A 17,066-nucleotide genomic window follows, 5' to 3' on the forward strand; every position below is an offset into this window, starting at 1 on the left:
TCTACCATTCCCCAGAGTCCATTTAAGCTCATGCCAACATGATGCTCATGCTTCAGTGACTCCATCCACCCACCTCATTCTCTGTCGTCCCCTTCTTCTTTTGCCCTCAATTGTTCCCAGCATTAGGCTCTTCTCCAGTGAGTTCTTCCTTCTCATTAGGTGGCCAAAATATTTAAGTTTCAACTTCAGGATCTGGCCTTCTAAAGAGGAGTCAGAGCAGTGGTGGGATTCACATTTTTTTACTACCATATGGCAGTGGAAGGATACTGTAAAATCTCCATACCCACCCCACTCCGGGGGAAGGATACTGTAAAATCTCCATTTCCTCTCCACTCCAGGGGAAGGTTACTGCAAAATCCCCATTCCCTCCTGATCAGCTGGAACTCGGGAGGCAGATAATAGGTGGGGGAGGATCAGTCAGAGGTGGTATTTACCGGTTCTCTGAACTACTCAAAATTTCCACTACCGGTTCTCCAGAACTGGTCAGAACCTGCTGAATACCTCCTCTGAGTCAGAGTCAGTATACTCTTACCAGTGCAGAATAAAGCAGTACTGACACTATGTGTTCTTGATACTATTCCTTTGCTGATGCAGTTTAGGACTGCATTGGCTTTTATTGGCAGCTACAGCACACTGCTGGTTCATACTTAAATGGTTATCCAGCTGGACTCCTAGATCTGTGTCACAATTTCTGTTTTTGTGCCTCATACCACCCATTCTTTACCTATGCATTTCCATTTTGTTGCCTAAGTGTAAAACCTTACTTTTCCCATCAGTAAATTGCATAATTAATGACTCTGCAAACTTTAAAGCCACACTCATTTTCTAATCCAATTTCCATCAATATACAGTCAGCATATTATTGAATAAATAAAAGGAGAGTATACAGTCCCATCTCATTTTTTGTTGACTTGGAGCTAGTTGCTCCACTTAGACAGTAGATTCGTGACCCCTGCATGAGGTTTTACATGAGGACAGTGAGATATTCGAGGATTCCCATTTTCCTAAATACATTTCACAGTATGATGTGGACAACACAACCAGAGGCTTTTCCATAATAATTAAAACACATATTGACTTCCTGTTGTTATTCTTTGACTTTCTCAATTATCTGGTGTGCACCAGTATGTTCCTCAGATTTTTCTAGCTCGAACACCTAGCATCTTCCTGTGAGGTTCTAATTTATATTAGATAATGAATTGATTATTTCACTAGGATGGATAATTAGGGATATTAGGGATATTGTGTGATAGGTAGCACTCTAGTAAATGTCTCTCTCCCTCCCTCCCTCCCTTCCTCCCCTCTCTCCTCCCCCCCTCTCTCTCCCTCTCTTTCACTATGCTGTCTGAGGTCTTCCAATCTTTTAACCATTGTACCATTTTCCAGATTTGCTAACATATAATTTGCTAACATTGCTAACATATAATTGATTCTTCTTCTATTGCTTGCCATGGAATATCTGAAGACTCCTTTTTCTATAGAATTGGCTGAAGCATAATTTTGGACAATTGTCACATGAACTCTGATATTTTGTCACTGATTGCACTGTAGTCAAATGGTCTTTCATATCGTTCCTAATTATGAAAGTAATGCAATTCTTTCTTGGCTTTTCGATGTCCTGAGTATTGACTAGTGTAATCTTCTGACTTAAAATGTCCAATTACAATGTATATCAATTCACTGATACCTGAGATATTGGTGTTTTATTGATTCATTTCATTTCACTGTGTTGAGTTTTCCCATGTTCATGCTTCTTACATTCCATATTCCTTTTGTGATTTTGTCTTTGCAGCTGTGGGTTTTCTTTTCCTGCATGGCCACATAAGCAACTAGGTGACCCAAAAGCTTTAATCTGGCTATATCATAAACTCCATTAGTATTTTTTAAAAGTCCTCAACTTTTCCTCAGTTATGTACTGAGTGCCATCAAATCTGAGAGACACATCATGTAGCATTTTCTTCATCTTATATTGCCTATTCATATGGTGTTTTTTTTTTTTTTTTGTAAAATCAGGACAAGTCACTGATGCCAAATATAGATGCCTGCATGCTTTAGCTGGGCAGCTAAGATGAATTTCACACTATGATGATCTACACTCCCAATGCTGATCTCAAAAAAACTAAGGACAGTTCAACTAATTAAAACTTACTAGGAAACCTCAAGACCATAGACTGGACTAGAAATAAAAGAAAAATCCCAGAGGCAGCAATAGGATGAGTTCTATATTACAGCAAAGAGAACTGTATGGACAGAACCATGAAGCAAGCAGTATGAGTCAGATTTGTCAAAGGAGACTTGATTTTTATTTTGATTCCATTGCTGTGACTTTTCAAGAAGGATGTTCTGCTAGAAAAGGGAGGCTAGCACTGCCTCAGTTATATTCCCTCTGTGAATTGTTTTTGTTTAATTTTAGCTAGGTCAATCTTGAAAATTGAAATTATATTCCAAGCTACTAAATGTCATTAACTAAAATACTATATTAATCACAATTATCTTGAGTGTGTCTACAATATATCATCTGGACCTCCCAGTGGATGAGATGTGAGCAACAATTTATGAGCTTTCATGGTAGTTTCATGTTTAGAGATGCAGGCTTGCATAGATTACTGTGAGGATGCTTGGGTCAAAACTGGGCTTTGATCACATTTGAGGTATACTGGCCAAGAAGAATAAGAACCGATGGGGTCTATCCTTACTATTTGCAGGGAATTTGCATGCAGTATAGTTCATATAAGGCTGATAGCCTACTTTTTTCTACATGGCAGCATTGTTCATTATTGTGTGTGTGTGTGTGTATGTGTATGTATGTTTGTATGTATGTGTATGTATATGTGTGTCTGTGTGTTGCATTATAAAATAAATTTATTTATTTATCAGCACAAATGCAACACAAATGTAACAAAGGCAACATAAAAAATGGCTCTCTGCCTGGATGGCTCCTAGGGTGAGCTGAAAGACAGAAAAAGGGAAGCAGTGTGTTCCCTCCCATATTTGGTTTTCCTTTCCTTTTTTCTTTTTTGGCTTGGTATTTCTTTGTTTCTGACCTTTCATAACATTATCCCAAAAAGGACCATGTTATGGGTACATTGTTATGTGCATGAAGATTAACATTGTTGTGGTGAGATATAGAATAGAATACAATACTTTATTGGCCAAATGTAATTGGACACACAAGGAATTTGTCTTTGGTGCATATGCTCAGTGTACATAAAAGAAAAGATACATTCATCATGAATCATAAGGTACAACACTTAATGATAGTCATGGGGTACAAATAAGCAATCAAATAATACTAGGAAACAATCAATATAAATTGTAAGGATACAAGCAATAAAGTCATACAGTCATAGATGGGAGGAGATGGGGGACAGGAATGATGAGAAGATTAAAAGTAATAGTAATGCAGACTTAGTAAATAGTTTGACAGTGTTGAGGGAATTATTATTGATTATTGATTGATTGATTGAAAAGAACCTAGGCCAGCGATGTCGAACCTTTTTTGACTCGCGTGCTATAAGGGGGGGAGTGCAGGGGGGTCGTGCATGGATGTGCTGCACTCATAATGCAACGCATGACCCCCCCAGTGCGCATGCACACATGAGAGGCACTCCCCCCCCCCATTTTTGCATGCTTTTTTTTGCCTTCCCCAGGCTCCAGAGACTTTATAGGAGTTTTATAGGCGAAAACAGTCTCCCCCGCCCCCCTCCAGAGGCCCTCCGGTTCCAGTTTGCGTGACTTCCAGTTTGCTCATAGGGCCATTTTTAGTCCTCTGGAGGCTTCAGGGAAGCGTCCTGAATGTCCCTGAAGCCTCCGGAGGACTTAAACTGACCCTATGAGCAAACCAGAAGTCCGTTCCCAAACTTCCGGTTTGCCCATGGTGCTGATTTTTTGGGCCTCCGGGAGGGTGGGAGAGGCTCTTTTCGTCCTCCCCAGGGTCCTATAAAGCCACTGGAGCCTGGGGAGGGCGAAAAATGGCTTTTAAAAAGGCTGAACTCAGCTGGCCAGCAGGCGCAGGCGCACTGGCCAGTTGACAGGGCAATGCCTCACATGCCCTGACAAATGGTTCCGCGTGCCACCTGTGGCGCACGTGCCATAGGTTCGCCATCCCGGACCTAGGCCATCAGTTATTTACAATAAGACTGCTTTTTAAAACCAATATTTGTACAATGACTTGCATATCTGACACCAGTAGTTGTTTGGAGTTTTCTGTATACAGTTTGGTTTATTTTGTATTCTTGCTTTATATTTGAGATTTTATAATATTGCATTCTTTTAAATATTGATCATGTGTATTACATTAAAAAAATACCCCCTTGCGATATTAATTCCCCTTTGCTCTCTTGTTTGTTGGTCATATTCCTCCTGCTGCTCTTGCCTGCTTTTTGTCTCAATTTTGCTGGTTAAATATTTTTGATGTTTGCTGATGTTTAACAAAGAAACATCAAGTTATACTTTTTGCCAGCTGAATTGAATGGCTTGCTCTTATCTGAACACAGAGACTGACTGGGGGTATGCTGAGTGAAAACTAAAAGGAAATTACTGGCAATAATTTTCTGATGTCTGACCAGAAATAAATCTTTTCCCAGTCCCAAATGTTCTAGAACTTTCAGTACCACGCTTTTGAAAATATGAATGCAGAGAAAATGAATCATTTTCTGTTTAGAACCAAAATGTATCTGCATAAATGGGCTGAGAGTCCTTTTAGTTCTCTTTCTCTCAATTTGTGCAGTATAATGGCAAAGTGACTTTTCCCACATACAGGTAGTCCTCAGCTTACAACCACAATTGAACCCAAAACTCCCATTGCTAAGCAAAACAATTGTTAAGTGAGTTTTGCCCAATTTTATGACCTTTCTTGCCAGGGTTGTTAAGTGAACCACTGCGGATCATACAGATTATAAGTGTGAGAAATGGTCATATGTCACTTTTTTCAGTGCTGTTGTAACTTTCAATTAAACGAATGGCTGTATGTCAAGGACTACTTGTCTGGGAAAGAATCTATAGCCTTTTTTATACACATTTATTTCTGAGTGGCCAGTATGATCTTGTTTATTTAACCGGGCAAAACGGTTTTATTGTTTGTAGACATTATCATGTTTTGAGCACATTTATGGTTTAGCTGTCTTTGTTTTTATTTTTTTATTATCTTTTTGCATTTTTGTGGGCATCCAAGTAAAGCTAGCTGTGTGCAATCCTTAGCAACAGGCCCATGTTCGCATGCACAATTAAAGTATAAATATAGTGACTGCTCCATAAAGAAGCTGTTTTTCTGTGTTAAAGAGAAGTTTGTTTTTTGTTTGATAGGACACAATCTTAGGCCTTTCATCCTGAGATAATAAAATTAGCCACCTTCGTACAGGGTCAGCATTATTCTGATTAAGGGGGACCATCATGGCAAAGAGAAATGGTTTATCCAGTAGCACTTCCATCCCATGTTCTACATATGCCTGAAAATACAGAGAGAGAGAGAGAGATCTTATCTTATACCCTTTCAATGCCCCTGACAAAAGACTAAGATGGCAGGTGCTAATGAGGAAGAAATGAAGTTCCTTTCATTCTCAGATGATATACCAAAACTATCCATTCTCCAGCTGGCAACTCTTGGGGACTAAACATATTAAATCATTCCAGTAAATTCTGTCAAAAGCATCTGAATATGAACATTAACTGATAAGGCCAATTTGGCAGTCAGTGCTATGATTAGTTGGGTACTGGAAGCAACCAACAGGAGGAATAATTTCAGTAGCAACTAAGTGATATTTACTGAGCATAAACTTATTTGGAAATCTGCTTAGAACAAATTGTCCACAGATTGCACCCACCAATAATATTACATTGCAAAAAGTTCATATTGTGCAGGGCTCTCTACCATAAAGCGCTAAAGGGTCTATTAGAAAATATGTGGTTTTCTGTCTGGCTGATTTTACATACACACTTTTGAATGCAACATATGGACGGCACATGGTTGCTAAATTCTGTTTTATATCCCCAGGGCCCCCAAACTGCATTTCCAAATTTTACTAGCAAACCACCAAATCAGAGAGATGCAATTTGCTATCATCTCTCAGGAGGAAAAGATCTGTAAGCTTTCAGAATTGTTTTACATACATTTAATTGGTTTACAAACAAAAGCAATTTTGCTCAAACTGAATCATGTTCTCTTTTGTGATATCATTGGTCATTGACACCTTCCTCTTCTGAACATCTGTGTGCACATATCCTCATATAAGCAGTGGGGTGATCAAAACTCAACTCTTTATATGAGGATGAGTGTCCACAAATGTCCAAAAGAGGACATTGTTAATTATAACATCATGCTCCCATCTTGCAAATTTCGACTAATTCATGGATATCCCTGTGAACATCCCAACTACTGCAAGTTAAATAATAGTAATAATGCAACCTCATCTAAAATTGATCACTGGACCAACTGTTCTAGATAATTTTCCCTCAGTTTCTAACTGTCTCTTTGTAGGAAAAGTTGCTGAAAAGATTACAAATGCCTTGGAAGAAATAAGGCTAGCTCTCAGTTCCAAATAAAGTACTAAAACAGCACTGGTTAACTTGTTGATAATCTATGGAGCAATTAGGTTAGGTATATACAACCATCTTTGCCTTATGTAGCTCTTAGTCATTTTCAATTCCATCAATCACAGCATCCTTCTGGACCAGTTGTGAGGATTGGAAGTGAGAGGATAGTAGGTGACACAGTATTACTGTGGATCTCTTTTCCTGGTTGACTGGTTCCAATTGGTTTGGGCAAGGGAAACAGGTTGAGGCAAAACTAACTGATTTGGAGAAGACTTAGCTCCTACATGCCAGGATCTGGCTATTTGAGAAACTATCTATTGTGTAGTGGCAGACTGTCCTGTGCATTCTGTCAAAGTTGGCTTGTTTCAGGTCCAATCAATCTGTTAAACAATGCCATCAAGCAGGATGCAAGAAGCAGGTCTTCTCCATCTCAGCAGCCAGCACTGGAGCAGCCTGCTCACAGATTTTTAACAGGTGCATTTTCCCACCCAAGCCTTGGATTGGTGGGTTTGGTAGGCTCCTTTTGATATGGGGATTGATATGGTTGGTAATTACATTGTGCCTCTGATTATGATTGTTTTTATATAATATACTTTGTTTCTAACTTTCAAAAACACTCAGAGTTGCCCAGAGCTGTTTTGCAGTTAGGCAAACTAGGTATTAATAAATAAATAAAAATTCAATAAAACATCCAACTGCCAGAAACCTGGCAAAAACTCCCAGCTTGTTATGTTGTCTGGTAAGACCTGCCTTGTAATTAATGCCTCCAGTTCACAATGACTTAAGTATATCCAGGTGAAATATGATATCCTTTTGAATGTTTCTCAATAGCAGTATGTAGTGGGATATGTATGTATTCATACTGAAAGTCAGAGAATGAATACATTACCGGACAGGCAAGTAACCTCCAATGCCAAAATGTGTTGCCACATCTTATATTGGGTTGTGTGAAAAAAGGTTTTATAGATTCATAGGCTTAGAGACCATTAAACTCTAGGTAGTTTCAGGGTGTAGCTATTGCATTCATGATAACCATCTAACATTTGCTTAAATAAGTGAATCAGTTAAGGTTTTCAGAACTGGATAGACTTGTATGTCCCAATTAGTTAAGAACTGAAAAACTGAGAAAGTTTAATTTGTGTTTAGTCAATTTGTCTGCAATTCATCATCACTGGATTTAGTCCTAATCTCTGGAGTGACATTCAAAAGACCTGCTCCATCTTCAGTTTGACAGCCCTCAAGATAATTGAAAATTGCTATTACTCATCCACTCTTCAAATTCAGCATACCAACACTTTTAATTGTTTCTCAAAGGACATAAATTTCAGATCTCTCAATTAACTAGTTACTCTCCTCTGGATCTATTCCCACTTTGTCCTTCTTGAATTGTGACAGACACCCACTACCAGACACAATGTTCCTGAATTGAGTTCATTAGAATTGAATTATTGCTTCATTTGATAGAAACACTATTAGCAGAGTTAAACATTCGTTTCTGTAACTGCAGTGCAATTTTCTCTTCCTCTCCTTTTTCTTGCAGCCCCTTATGCATAATCTGATTTTGAGGTTTAGAAACACCGCAGAACAGATTTTGAAAGTATTTGTTAATTTATGATGAGATCTATAAAGCTGCCCAACTGCCCAAGCGATGTGACTCTGGGTGGTAGAAAACAATAAAAAGCAAACCATAAATAAACAAAATATGTAACATTAAAACTGACACAATAGATGAAAATGAAAATAAAAGTGTCAGGATGGCATGCTTGCAATTTTTCAGCTTCCGCTATATGCTTGGGAATTAGGAAGGGGGACTGTCTTCGGACACAAGACGGACTCCTTCCCAGCCGGTTTTTGCCAGGTTCCACTCAGGTCCACACACTGAGTGTAAACTGTTATCTGCCCAGCACCTCAGCATTTGCAAAACATCTTGCTGGCATCACATTGGTTGCTGATGAACTGGCCGGGGGGATTGGGAAACTGAAAGAATTGCTTTTGCTTTGCATGGAAACTTCAGATTCTGCCTGATTTTACAGCATCCAGTTTCTCTCAGTAAAAGTTCTTTTTAAAAATTTTTTAATAAATTTTATTTTGTTCGTACAAACTTCACATCTTTGCAACACATTACATTTTTTACCTATCTGTTTTGTCTGTTTTATCTATACCAATACATCTTTTTTAACTATGACTTCATATATTTGTGCATTTACATAATTTCATACATTTTTTTCATTCTATATGTAATATTCTATATATTCTATGTGTAACAGTTTTTACTACATTTACGTCATTTTGTGTAATATTTATTTGCTATAGTCTATCTCATATTTCAATCTTTTAATCCTTCTCCGGTTTTGTAGTTGTCTATTTTTTTGTTGATCTTTCTTCCTTTCTTTTTTCCTTTCCTGCTTTTCCCCTCCTTTCTTCTAGCCAATTATACAATAAATCCCATATGGAGTAGTATTCAGATTCGTCTTTCTCTTTTAGTTCTTTCTTGAGCCTATCCATTTCTGCACATTCCAATATTTTTTTAATTACATTTTCTTCTGTTGGTATATAATTATTTTTCCAGTTTTGTGCGAATATAATTCTTGCTGCCATAATGATGTGTAAAATTAAGTATCTAATATTTTTTTCATAATTTCCTTTTATAATCCCTAACAAAAATAATTCGGGTTTTAGTGCAATTTGATGTTTAGTAATCTCCTCTAGCCAATCTTTTATTTTTTTCCAATACTTTTTCGCAGCTGTGCACGTCCACCACATATGGTAGTATGTTCCATTTTGTTTGTTGCATTTCCAGCAGATAGGTGAACACTCCAGGAACATTTTTGCAATTCTCGCTGGTGGAAGGTGCCATCTGTAGAACATCTTGTACATGTTCTCTCTATAAGCCATTGCTATCGTTAACTTGTAGCTTATTTGCCAATTTTTTTCCCATTCCGCCAATTCTATAGTATACCTAAAATTTATCGCCCATGTTATCATTGTTTCTTTCACAGTTTCTTCTTCCATTTTAAATTTTAATAAGTAGTGATATATTTTTTCAATCATTTTTTCTTTGGTTCCCTGTAAAATTTTATCCAGCTCTTGTGGTTCCTTATAGAATCCGTCTCTTTCCCTGTCTTTTTTATACCTTGCCTGTATTTGTAAATAGGGCCACCAGTCATTATCTATTCCCTCGTCTTTGAATTCTTGCCTTGTTTTTAGCCTTTCTTGGTTGTCTAATATGTCTTTGTATCTTATTATCTGGTTTATGACCAATACGTTCGGGTTCAGTAAAAGTTCTTTTAATTCAACTCAATGGACCCAAGAGTTTTGCTTTCCTGAAGGGGCTGACTGGAGTAGGTCTGACAAAAAGTGAATTTAAAATGGTGACCAGCACCATGACAAAAGCAACCAAAATGGACCCCACTCAGTTGGCCCCAAATGCGTAGGAAAAAAAGTCAGGTCTTAACAGATTCCCTAAAGCAGGGTGTCAAACTCATGGCCTACAGGCCAGCAGATACGACACATGCTGGCCACACCCACCCCTGGTTTAGTGAAGGGGGAAAAAGTCATGATACATCACATGACAACAACGTGACGATGCAAGTTTGACACCCCTGCCCTAAAGGCAAAAGTTGGGGCCTGTCATATATCAGGGAGGGGGAAGTCAGTGGGGGGTTCATTCTAGAGAAGGCACACTTCCTTGTCAGACCCATAATCTGACAAGATATAAAAGAGAATCTGAAGTGAGCTCTCCTTGTGAGAGCAAGGCAGGTAGGTGTCCTTCAGAAAAGATAGATCCACAAGTAATTTGATCCTATGTGAAACAGGACTTTAAAGCTGACCTTATTTTTAAAAATGCAAAAATGCATTGGTACAGCTTGCAGAATAGAGGTATTACATGAACATAGTAACTTGCTACCACAATACATGTGGTAGCGTTCTGGAACAACTAAAGCCTCTGGATAGTCTTCAAGGGCAGCTTGATGGAATACATGTTTGTAGTACTCCCATTTGGGAGTATAGTATGTGAAAGATCCAGGGAGAAATTGTATCTTTCACACCATCAACAAAAGCCAGTTTTATCAACCAGATTTTACCTCTTGTCTCTGTAAGTTATTTTTTTCTGGCAGATGCCTCTCCCTAAACCCTTTGAGCATAACTTAAAACTCAGTGCAGATGTATCACTTGACTAATTATAGCAATTGGCAGTTATTCTGTACTGCCAATCAGCAGCAGCATGAACAGCAAGTAAATGCAAGAGAAAAATATTTTTCTCTTAAGTAAAGCATTGGTTTACTTGAGACTAGGTAGTTGTATTTTGGATTTCAGGCTGAAAAAATTTCCACCTCTTTCAGGAGCTTCTGGAAATTAAGCTTAAAAGTTTGACTACAGAACATGACCTAAGCCACGATTGTTTCCAGTATTAGTATTTAGTCCAATTAAGTGATAGTTTAGGATGTGCTAATTAAGCTAATTCTCAAGGTTCAGTAGCCAGTTTTCTGATATTTAGTTTAGAAGGATTTGGGGATATTTCCCACTCCTTCTTGCCTAAAATTATATTCTGTGGAACCACTGAATTAAAGAACTAAGATGGTGTGATTTATTTGATTCTATGGCACCCTTAGCAAAGAAACTTTGACCATGAGAACCAAGTAAGTCATAGAAAGGTATTCATTAAAAAGAATCTGAAAAAAATATTTCAATTGGAACTCTTCATTTTACATCTTAAACTATCCTAAATTGAATTCTTGGGAATGTACCTCTGTATTTGACTTCAGGTATCAAAAGCGTCTGGCTTGAAATGGAGTCCAAATATAGAATAGCTTCCATCCTGTGTAGGAATTTTGCTACAAAAATGCCTAGCAGAAGTTATTCACCGTTTCACATTTTAGGAGAATAGGAGATGCTATTCTATTGCTTGCCCTTGTTTAGATCCCAAGAAAATGGCCCTTTCTAATGGAGCTTGTGATCTTCAATGATGAATCCTGCTGTTCAATTTACAGATCTTAGAAGCTGAAGCATTTTTTTAAACTTCAAACTTTGCGGTGTCTTCTTTGTTCACCTTCTTATTATTTTCCTTGCCTTCTAAATTACTCTTGATCACATGCTGTGCCAGCCAGGGAAGGGGACAAACATCCAACCTAAAAATTGCATTCCCAACCCATCAGAAACACCAACTCTTTACTGTTTAAGAAGAGTGTAATGGTGCATACAGCTGGTGTCAGAATAAACAGGCCAGTTGTTTCTTCTGCCTTTTTGTTATTTTTTCCCCCCTGAAATTGTAAACTGCTTGAAAGTTTGTAGCTTTGGTAACATGTCTGGCAAAGCATCTGAAATGAAGATTCAAAACATTTCCCAGCATTCGTTGCTTTGCGAATTCTCATTTTAAATTAATTTTACTTGTATTTTCATCTATAACTTCCACCAGGTCAGGGAATTGATACAGTGATATAAAAAGGCACGTAGAATTATTGCATCTCACTAACATTTATTTTGGAGTATAATGCAACACAGTCCTTAGTATAGTGGGGACCCAGGAGTGCCAGATCCTAAAATATATCTCACTTAAGGGGTCTCACTAAAGATACCTTCAGAATTCAGGGGTCAAGTAGCAACGAATCCAGACTGATGCTTAGATCTGGTGATGCAATTCCATTAATAGCAATTGCAATAGCGCTTAGACTTATATACCACTTCATAGTGCTTTTACAGCCTTCTCTAAGCGATTTACAGAGTCAGCATATTGCCCCCAACAATCTGGCTCCTCATTTTATCCACCTTGGAAGGATGGAAGGTTGAGTCAACCTTGAGCCCAGTGAGATTCGAACTGCCAAACTGCTGGCAGCCGGGAGTCAGTAGAAGTAGCCTGCAGTATTGCATTCTAATCACTGCGCCATTGCGGCTCTTAGATTAAAACTAGCCATCATGAACCAGTAGTCTCAAGGCTCTTGCTTGAATATTCCCATTGATTTACCTTGATATCTCCTTAGATCTTGGCTTCAAACATCATTCAGTCTCTGACTCTCTCAAGAATGGTCCTTGGTTATTATCTCTCTGTGTTTTAAAAAAATCAGTTTGAGAAGAGATTTGCAGTCTAGAATTTGGAAGAAATGAAAAATGAAATCTTCATTTATCGAAGTCCAAAGTTGAGTTTGCCTTTTGCAATTTAACTTTTCAAAGTGAAATTGCAAAAACACGTAGACCAAAATCATTTTCTGTAGATTTTTAATAATTACCAGATTTAAGGGATTAAGAATATGGGATTAAGAATTAAACAAAAAAAGAATATTATAGAAACTTTTTCAGGCTCAATTTGTAATGACATGGTAATTATTAGAGTCTTTCACTTTGTTACCTTCCATCAGTGAAAAAAAATGTAGTGTTTTTCCTGCTCCCATGGCCAAGTTAATTTCAGTAGAAAGTTGAGACTATCTCTCCCCTCTTCTTTCTCACTCTCTCTTGGTGCAGCAGAATAATAAGAGGAAGATCATAGTGGATTTGGGGCTTTGTATTCTTTTCCATGATTAACTTCATAGTGTCAAGTACTTTAAGTCTAAAGGATGAGGTGATAGCTAAGGAAAGGGGAAGGATTCTGTCCACTGAAATAGAGAGAATTGGGATATTAAAATCTTATAGCATTTGGGAATAAGATAGGAAGTTTTGTTTTATCGGTGTAAGAAATTTAGGAAAACAAAATTTTGTTTTCCTAAATAGAATTGTAATATAAATCTGTGAAATCTTTACAAAACGCTAAGCCAGTGACGATGAAACGCTGACATGCATGTCAAAAGTATTGTGCCATAATATTTCAGATGATACACCCGTGTTTACCAACATATGACAATAACTATAAATGAAAGCATACTCTCACACAATTTTCAGAAGCTGTGGATGCCATATGAGAATGAGATGTGCTCTTGTGTGGCCTCCAGGCCTTCTGGAAGTTGGGTGAGATGGCTATGCTCTTGCATGGAACCTGTGAAAAACATGTGAGAACAGGTTCCACATAGTTGAAACTGCAGAAGAGCATTTTCCAAAGCTGCTTCAAGAACGAAGGCTTCATGCAACCCAGAGCAGCCGGCTGGAGTGGTCTGTCAATAAAAGAGAGAACACCATCTGCAAAGTCAAGTTGGGAATTTTCCTAGTTATTGACAGGAACATGTGTGTATAGAATTATTATAAGTCTAAATCCAGGAAGAGACCCAAAGAATGTATATCACTGTTTTCTGTACCACTTTATATTTGTAACATAACTGAAGTTAATTAAGCATCTTCGGAATCATCCAGTACACTCTGTAAGGAAACTTTCATTGTATCTTAGGAACAAAAGAGTACATTTCTTAAAACTTTCTCCTGCTGATATATTAAAAAAGAGCAGTGATGGCGAACCTATGGCACGCGTGCCACAAGTGGCATGCGGACCCATTTGTCAGGGCATGCACGCGCTGGCCAGCTGAGTTCACCTTTTTAAAAGCCATTTTTCACCCTCCCCAGGCTCCAGAAGCTTTATAGGAGCCTGGGGAGGGCGAAAAGAGCCTCAACCGGCCCCCCTGGAGGCCCTACGGAGGATTCATGAGCTTCCCTGAAACCTCCAGAGCACAAAAAACTGGCCCTATGGGCAAACTGGAGGATCCTTTTGAGCGCTCCGAAGGCTTCAGGGACCGTCCGGACCGTCCCTGAAGCCTTCGGAACACTTAAAACGACCCTCCGAGCAACCCGGAAGTCACTTCCGGTTTGCTCGGAGGGTGATTTTAAGCATTCCAAAGGCTTCAGGGAAGCCTCCGGACGGTGCCTGAAGCCTCCGGAGGGCCTCCGGGGGGCGGGGGAGGCTCTTTTCGCCCTCCCCAGGCTCCTATAAAGCCTCTGGAGCCTGGGGAGGGCGAAAAAAGCATGTAAAAATGGGGGGGGACTGTGCGTTGTGCACGCATGCGCACTGGGGGGGTCGTGCATTGCATTATGGGTGTGGCATGCCCGCACACGACCACCCCTGCGCTCTCCCCACTTGTGGCACGCGAGCCAAAAAAGGTTCGCCATCACTGAAATAGAGTGTTCCTATCAAGCAAAGGAGGTAATCCAAGAGAGTCCCTTTTGTTTGAGAATATGCCCTGCCTTTCCCAATCTTATGACTGCTTTTAAATGATTTTATTATAATTATAGTGTGCCGTGAAATGTAATTTACAAATGTCCCTCATCTTTCTAATTGCAAGAAAGTCCAAATTGGACGTACAGTAGATTAAGCATAGTGTTGTACCATTATTTGCTCTAGAACAGTGATGGCAAACCTTTTCAGCACCAAGTGTCAAAAAGGGAGCATGCACGCTCATCGGGGCCACAACCCAGAAGAGGAGCTGCCCAGAGGGGCATGCATGTGTCAGAAAATGAACCTCTGGTTTCTGGCGCGCATGCACACGTGATGATCAGCTGGCTGTCACGCATGCTCATTGTGCAAAACGGAAGACCAGCTCTTCCAGTTTATGGCGCTGCCACAGGCACAAAGGCCAGCTCATCATCACGCGCACATGCATGCCAGAAGAGGAATGGACAGCACTGTGCATGCCAGGCGAGATGGCTCCATGTGCCACTTCGGGCACGCATGCCACGGGTTCAGCATCACGGCTCTAGAAAGATTTCTTTCATAAGTTTCAGTATCTAAGACAAAATCCAAACCCACTTATTCAGTTGTGGCATTAGAGTCTTTTTTTAAAAAAAAAAAGAAAGAAAATGACGTAAAAAGAGAGAATTTGGGAGTTTAATTTAGCATGACTTCCTTAGATTGCCGTTTCTCAGTCCATGGGCTTTTTACTTCTTTATGGTGTTCTCTGGCCTAATGAGGAGAGAGCATATTTTCCATGTATTAATTATAACTGTGGTTTCTGCTTCAAGATGGAAATTATGGGACTCCCTTGATAGTGGCAAATCAAAGGAGACAATTTGAAAAGTCTTTGTTCAAATTCTTTAGTACCCTGGAGTGCATCCAAAAAAGTAACTTAAACCCCACTCTATGCTACGTACTGCTTTCAGAAATTCCTCCTCCCAGCAGATAAACAGAGAACCGTCGGTTTGGTTCTCACTGGGTTGTACAAACAGATTTTCCTGAATCACCCCACACGACACTTCTCTGCGGTTGAACAGTTCTAAAGTCCTTCTCATCTTGTCCACTTTTATGAAGGAGCTTTTTTTTTAATGGCGGCCTCAGAAAGGGTGCAAGTAAGATGATAGGAAAGCAGGGTTCCTCATCTCCAGCTATCAGCAGTGACACAACGACCTTGACTGTAGAAATGGGGGAAACAATCTGTCTAATGTGCAAAGGTTTAAATGGACTCAAAGCCCGTGCATTGTTCTTGTGGGCTGTGGCCTGCTGAGAAATGAATGCTTCTTGATCATTTGCATTGGAAATGTGAAACGCCGCACCTGGAGAGCAAGTTGAAAGAGACCCTTTGGTGATTAGAGAGCTGGGGTATTCAGGAGAAATCTTTTCAATTAGCTGTATTACCTTTCTTTGAAAACAATATGAGGGCTATAAAAGCAAGTGACACTTCTTTCTCTTTCCTCCTCCTTCCCCCACCGCCCCAGAAAGCCCGGCTTGCAAGGATCCGTGCAGCAAAGAGTGGGAGTGCAAATGCTTATATGCAGAGCAAGAGAAACGGCTTCCTCAGTAACCAGCTGCAGGTAACGAGCGATCTGTGTTTCTATATCCAGAAGCATCCTTTATTTAATAATAGCCCAGCAATCTTTTGTCTGTTTCATATCGGAAAATGTCAGGCTGCCTTCCAATATACCATGACAGTCACCCTCAGGCAGAAGAAGGAGTAATTGCTCTAAACTAGCAAGAGCTTTGCAAGTCCAGTTCAGGCAAGATGTCCCAGTTGAGTTTCTGGTACCTGCAAAGTCAAATTAATATATGATGGAGAATTTGAGTTTGTCATGTGGTTCCCATAAGTCTAAAATTGTCCTCTGAGGGCTATTTACCTTGCCACACATATATGTCTGTGCAAAGATACATGTACGCATACCCACTAAATTCACATATTGTTCTGGCCACCCTCATAAGTCACTTTTGGTTTTAATTTCAAAGACATTTCAATTTTAGACTAAGTAGCTTCTAAGCTTTCTTACACTGGAGGAATGTTTATCTCAAACTCTCTTTCCTTCTTGATCCCTTAATGCCGTGATGGCTAACCTAAGGCCGTTTTCATCCTCCCAGGCTTCAGAAAAGCATCCAGAGCCTGGGGAGAGATCATGCGTGCATGTGTAGGGGGGGTCACGCATGCATGCGCACGTGGGCAGGAAGGATTTAATTGGTGTTGGCACATGCACACGTGCAATAGCACACTGTAAGAAAAAGGTTCGCCATCCCTGCCTTAATGGATCGCCTCTAGCTTTTATTTCATACTCCGTAAATGGCAGGAGGGGTTTGTCCAGTACATCCATGGAGCAGGAAATAATAGAGAGCACAGATAATCCTTGACTTACAATCATTCATTTAACGACTGTTCAAAGTTAAAACAGGGTTGACAAAAGTGACTTATGACTAGTCTTTGTCCTTC

The 17,066-nt window shown here is 39.5% G+C and overlaps 1 protein-coding gene across 1 annotated transcript in view; it reads left to right on the forward strand.

Annotated features, from left to right (window-relative positions):
- KCND2 (potassium voltage-gated channel subfamily D member 2) overlaps positions 1-17,066 on the forward strand; it is a 368,536-nt gene that overhangs the window by 343,249 nt on the left and 8,221 nt on the right. The window contains exon 4 of the mRNA XM_081958411.1: positions 16,093-16,188. Coding sequence (XP_081814537.1) covers positions 16,093-16,188 — 96 coding nt within the window. The remainder of the gene's footprint in view (positions 1-16,092; positions 16,189-17,066) is intronic.

Source organism: Natrix helvetica, assembly GCF_964273705.1.
Source record: "Natrix helvetica genome assembly, chromosome: 6".
Taxonomy (NCBI): domain Eukaryota; kingdom Metazoa; phylum Chordata; class Lepidosauria; order Squamata; family Natricidae; genus Natrix; species Natrix helvetica.